Raw genomic sequence first — 6301 nt, 5'->3', positions numbered from 1 at the left:
TCGATGATAAGTTTACATAAGGCCGTCCTACATGCTCCTTCCCATTTCTCCTACCGGTGGTGAGTCTGACATAATGGAAATTCTTCTTTTGGAAGGTAAGCTTGTAGGAGTGATGCAAACAGCAACTTTTAAACAAATGTGCGCAAGGAGAAATGGGCTCATGCATGCTCTTGTACGCATTTATTAAGCGTTCCCTCTATGGAGCAGGTACAGGGTTTTGCATGTGCATTTTTTTTTAAGTGGAGAATGGGGGACTTTTCAAAAATTTAGTAAATCCACTATACCTTTAACTGTTGTCCAGTTAAAGCGTAACACACCCCAATATTGCGTTGTAACTATAAAACTTTTTAAAGCTTATGCTGTTCTAAATAGCTAATATCAGAGCAAACAGGAAATTTGGCTGAATAGTGCCCCTTTTCATTTGGCGCTGTTTGGCTCCACTTAACTCCACTAATTCTCAAACGTTCCCTTAATTGCTCTTTCATTACTGGTACTGCTTTGTTTTCCCTGCTCAGGAGTTGGTATGATCACAGATGAGTGGAGCCAAAAGATCCAGTAAGTTATGGAATCGTAAAAAAATCTGTGAGGTACATGTAAGTCTGTAAGTCTTCCATGGGCCAAAGGACTTATTTAACCCAACAAGCTCATACTTCTGTCTTTAGATCTGTTTGCCCCTTTGCCAATTTTATACCAGCATATTGCCGGATAGCAAATCATGTACCGGTAATGTTTATTTCTTAAAACTGTACTGAACATTGTTAAAAATTGTGTTGAGTCATAAAGAACAACAGCCAAACTATGTTCAAATGTCATTCATAAAATGTATATGAGTATTAGAAAACTTTGCAAAACATGCTCTTTTAACGTATTCTTATTTTTTCCCTCAATTTCCACCATTAAATTGTGTTGTGCATGAGGAATTTTATCCTGTGACCAATCAGAAATGTTTGACCTCCTTATGGAAAAAAATTTTTTGGAGGATTATATATCTTTATCTCATTGCATGTGTGAAATATAGATTCATCCATTTTAAATGTGCATATCTCAAAATGGTTGCATATTGTTATACGGTCCGTATGAATTGTGTCGTGAAAGATGCATTCTGGAATGTGAGAAAAGCTGTGGGTGCATCAAAACTACAAAAGGAAACACATGATTCCAACAGTTGCATTCATATGAGGGAAATAGTTCCTTTAGGATTATTATATAAAATAGGAAGAGAAAAAATAACAATGCAAATGCATGTAATGAGATGCAAATTAGCAAAGTGGCTGTTTGCCACCCTGATGCTTTATTTTCTTATGCAACATCAAGAATAGGGGCAGTTAGGAGTAAGTCTGCGGTTAAGGGCTGGGCCTTTCAACTGTCATTTCTACTCATTGCTTACTTCAAATTACTGTGTTTAAATCTATTAAATAACATCTATGAGCTTTTAAAGTAGATTTCTGATCAGTGGTCTTCCATCCCATGTATCAGGAGTCAGCTAACCCAGATATAGAAATATAGAGTCAGGTTAAGACATTGTGGTCTGAGGATTTTTACAACTATTTAATCAATTACTTAAAAGTTATAAAGAAAATATGCCAATAGAGATGTAATGTGGGGGGCTTATAGAAAAGATCAAACAACAGCAAAACACATGATATGATTCCTGCCATTTGAAATCTAATTTGGCCCCTGGCCCCATACAATCTTGGGCCGGCTCTGGGTGGTGATTTCCTGATGTTTGGACCTTTGGTCCCGGATGGAAAGAACATGCTGCTGTCTCGTTGTTCAACCTGTCCCTCCTGTTCACTGCAGCCACACATACTTATCCCTTCCCCGTTTCTTTTGCGCTTCCTAATGTTGTGCACAGCTCTGGGGACACGCGTGGGTCCAGGTGAGCTCGCTCACACAAACATACCCCCTCCCCCCCTACACAGAGACTTATGCAGCAGTGCGCTCTGTTCTGCATGCACCTTCCTCTTTCTCTCTGCATATTGCTTTCATTATACATCTCTCTGACTAAAACACACACACAGACACACACACACACTCCTCCCTCCCGTGCAGAGCCTCTTGTCCGGCCCCCCTGATCTCTGTGTCCATTGGTTTGCGCTGGGTCTATTTCTAATGTCCAGCCCCCTCCTCTCCCTCACTCTCTCTCTCTAATGATCGTCCAATGGTGTTGTCTGTCCCTCCTCCCACTTCCCACTCCCACTCGGGTTCCTAGGCCCGGCCCATGTTTTTGTATGTCGGGTGTCCGTCCGCCGCCTGACGTTCAAGTTCGCCGGGAACGTCACGTCCGTGCACTTGAACTTGCACGGCTAGAAGGGGAGGGGTGGTGTGTGTGTGTGTGTGTAGGGGGGGTGGTGGGGTGGGCTGGGGGGGTTGGAGGGGGGCTTTTGCCATTTTTTTTTTCAATCTCACTCCCCTTCTCTCTCTCTCCATCCACCTCACACTCTCTCTCTCTTTTTTCTCTACTCTCCTTTCTCAAAAAAGCCATGACGGCGATCCCGCGATCCATCCTCGCCTCCGCGCTTTCTTTCTATAATTTCTAATTTATTTTATCAATATATATCTCTATTTTTTTTACTCCGTCTCCTCCACTTCCTCTGGTAGATGTCCAAGGCGTTGGATGAAGATCTTTTCTCTCTTTTTTCCCCCCTCCTCCTCTCCTGTCACCCCGGCATCTCCCCGATGTGATCCGCGCTGAACGCAGCCGCTGAACAGCCACCATGTCTCGCCGCAAGCAAGGCAAACCGCAGCACCTCAGCAAACGGGATTTCTCGCGTAAGTAGAAGCATCTGAAAAGAGAGTTAGAAACACTTTTGTCTCAGTTCGGTCATCTGAGAGCCAAGGTGGGACAAAAAAAGGTGTAGTGGTGGTGGGAAGGGGGATTGGACACCGGACACTAACTGGACTTTGCAGCACCGTGAGAAAGTCTGACACCTTCTGTGCGTAAAATAAAAGGCTACCTTCATGAAGAGGGAGAGAAAGAAAGAAAAAGTTTTGATGGACCGGTTTTAAGTTCTGCGGCTCTGACAGGCTGGTAAACCTTGGACTTGGACGCCTCTCTGATCGCTTCGGTCAGAGCGTGTCCTCTCCGCAGCGCACCGTGGACAGATCCCCCCATTAGAATATCGCTTTCTGCAGTGCGATCTCGTCCACACTGGCTCCTTTTGGACGCAAAGGAATGGAAATGGATAGTGGACTTTTTTGTTTTTTTTGTTTTGGATAAGCGAATAACTCTTTATTCGATTCTATAAACATCAGTTTATATTTATGTTTTAACAGTTTCATCTTTTTAGCTGCGCGTAAAGTTGATGCAGCGTTTTTTTAAATATAAAATACAAAATACGCGACAAATACTCTGCAAAAATATGTATAAAAATAATAAAAATAATAAGGAACAGATCACAAAATACTTTTGTAAACATCAGCCAAATTTGTAAAAAAAAGTAATTATACTTGTAGTTTTTTATTTTAGGATAAAAAACTTTTATATCCGACAGAATCTGACTTTTACGCACTCCGTCCGTTTCTCATAAAATACCTGTATGTGTATTTCGGGGGGATTTATTTGTCCAGAAAAAGGTGTCAAATATGAGGAGAAGCGATGTTTGTGTTTTGAAAAACAGTTGTCAAAGTGTGCGCCACTCTTTGCGGAACATGCTCAATAAAACAGGAGCTCGTTCAGTTTAGCGCATCTTTAGGCGTCGGTGCTTAATTACCTTTGGAAATCGTTGATGGGCAGTCGCGTGTGTTTAGTTTGGAGATGCAGACATTGTGATGTGTGTCTGTGTGTGTGTGTGGGTGGGGGTGCGTGTGTGTTTCCTTCAGACGGGGCGCAGCGCAGTGACAATGACCCTGAACTGTCGCTAGGAGGCAGAGCGCGCTTAGAAAAATCCAGCTCCAAACTTGAACCTGAGGAGTTTCACCCCCCCCCCCCCTCCCCCCTGTCTATACGGATTGATGTTTTGCGAGCTCTTTACAATACAGTGAGAGCGAACAAGACGTAAGGATGGGTGGGGGGGCTGAGACAGTGAGGGAGCACCCCAAACAAGCCCCCCTTCCCCCATTTGGTCCTCACCACCCTAAACGTTAAATCTCCGGATCTACCTTTTTCCGTCTCTGCACACATGCACAAGTTTTTAATCCTCCTCAGCCATTCAGAGGTTGTCCGTTTATTACTCACAACATCAAAAAATTTATTTCATGTCTTCTTTTTTCATTCCCATTCTTCCAATTTTACACACAATCAGATATATTCTTTAGATCAATAAAATATAGGATTTAGCACGTCGTTTATCCCCTTACTGTACCTTCTGTATTCATTTTTCTCTTTGTAGTGTTTTCAAGCACAATCTAACAAAAAAAAAGCATGTTTCTGAAAGGTGATGTTACAAATCATGTTATGGCATGTGAATTTAGTGAGCAGCAGACATATCCCCTCTGCTCCTCTTCTTGTTTGCTCAGCTCTAAAATTAGATACAGATGAGTGGCTTCTGCTTGTTGCTGTAGAACAGATTTTTTTGTGTTTTGTTTAAGGCTGATTTACCCCCTTCCTTCAGCCTAGACGTTCTCTCTCAAATTCACCTTCATGTATCCGGAGAGTTTTCCACATAAGTTCCATTAATTTAAGAGGAAATGGATGATACCACACCTCCTTTCGTCTAACTTGCTTTGACCTAAAGTTTAATCAAAGACAGAGAATATTTTGGAAGCTGTGCTGCTTGGCCTGTAGAATCCACGTCCCAGTTTGATGTCGCTCAGGACCCTGGCATCCACATATTTCCTTGAGGGAGATGTACTCCAAATCACAATCCCCCCCCCCTGTACGCACATACTTTCAGGCAGACACACGTGTGTGCACACGGAGCTGCGTCCCATCTCCCTGCCCCTCATACCGTTATCAGACCAAAATCTGTATCCAATCACCCGGACGGTGAAAATTAAAATCTATTTTTGGATTCTCAGTGGTCTTAAGTTCATTAAAATGTGAAATTGGTGGATGAGTAAAGAAGGTCAGCGCACATTAGGCTACTAGCTCAGAGTCAGACTCTTCACCTTGGACTGGAAGATTTTCTTTTAAAAGAGGGACACTGTTTAAGTTCTCCCAGTTTGCTGCTTTGCTCTCTCCTTACTGCTCTCTGAGATCAACAAAACGATTCCTTAAAAAGCAGTTATGTCTGTGTTTTCTTCACCTTAGGAGAGAGAAATTGGGCTCGTATGAGCCTGAGCTCCAAGTGAAGCACACGTTATCGAAGCGGAGGGACAAGACAAACCAGCCCTCTATACCCCCGTCTCTCCCCCTGTCTCTCCTTCTGTCTGCCCTGTCTTCCCCTCTCCTTTTGCAGCATATGTGCTGGATGTGTTTGTGACAATCGTCCGTGCTGATTAAAGGCTCAGCCCGTGTACAAACACGGACCGCCAAGTCAAAGTCATCCACATATTTAGGTTTTTCAACGCATCATTTTCTAAGCTCCCCCTGTCATTGGCTATAAAATTGTTATCTTTAAAGCCATGTGATTGGAGCTTTGCATCCATTCGGGATATTATTTCCCACCGTTTATTGCTGTGATCTGTGATTGAGATCCATCTTGCATTGTAATCATTTTTGCTGCATTTCATGCATTTCTATTATTACAAGGCCCATGTTCTCAGCCCCTTATTGTGTGAACCACATGTGAAGCTTTGTCTCTCTGTCTCTGATCCTCTGTGTGACAGCAGAAGGAATGTTTGGTCCCTCTCATCAGTTCGCAGCATGAGTTGTATCAATAGGTTGGAAAATAGGAATTTAAACATGAGTATCTAATTTCTCTCCCCTCTGTCTCCGCAGAGCCCCTCTCCACGGCCGTCGTCTCGTCGGAGGAGCTGTCGGAGCGCTGCTCGGAGCACTCGGAGGACAGCGGCATTCTTAATGGGCACCACCCGGCCCCCTTGGTGGGTCGGCTGGCCCGGCTTGGCCCAGACTCTCATTCCTCTCCAGAGCAGGACCTCCTGACCTGTGGTCAGTGCCAGGCCACCTTTCCTCTGGCAGACATATTGCTCTTCATTGAGCACAAGAGGAAACGATGCCATGGCCCTCCCTGCCTCACCATAGGCAGGGGGCTGGACAAACCCCCTTCGCCCTCCCCAGGTTTGGCCCTCACCCCATCACCCGCTCTGAACACCCTGCGTGGCCGGAGACCAGTTGAAGTTGGGGTTCAGGCCACACTAGCAGATGAGGATGACGACAGGTTCTCATCGCCTCGAGGGATTTGTCCAAAACAGGAGCCCCTTCCAGGTAAACAGAGCAACTTGACCACCGCCAACTCTT

General features: G+C 44.3%; 1 protein-coding gene across 1 annotated transcript in view; it reads left to right on the top strand.

Annotated features, from left to right (window-relative positions):
* The first annotated feature begins 2378 nt into the window (after window positions 1-2378).
* The window catches only part of bcl11aa (BAF chromatin remodeling complex subunit BCL11A a), a 57555-nt gene continuing 53632 nt past the window's right edge, over window positions 2379-6301 (top strand). Inside the window, exons 1-2 of the mRNA XM_038294729.1 lie at window positions 2379-2772; window positions 5816-6268. Of these exons, the coding sequence (XP_038150657.1) occupies window positions 2718-2772; window positions 5816-6268 (508 nt within the window). The 5' untranslated portion in view covers window positions 2379-2717. The remainder of the gene's footprint in view (window positions 2773-5815; window positions 6269-6301) is intronic.

Source organism: Cyprinodon tularosa, unplaced genomic scaffold (genome assembly GCF_016077235.1).
Source record: "Cyprinodon tularosa strain WSP-4 unplaced genomic scaffold, ASM1607723v1 ctg343, whole genome shotgun sequence".
Taxonomy (NCBI): domain Eukaryota; kingdom Metazoa; phylum Chordata; class Actinopteri; order Cyprinodontiformes; family Cyprinodontidae; genus Cyprinodon; species Cyprinodon tularosa.
This window is presented reverse-complemented; position numbering and strand designations above follow the sequence as displayed.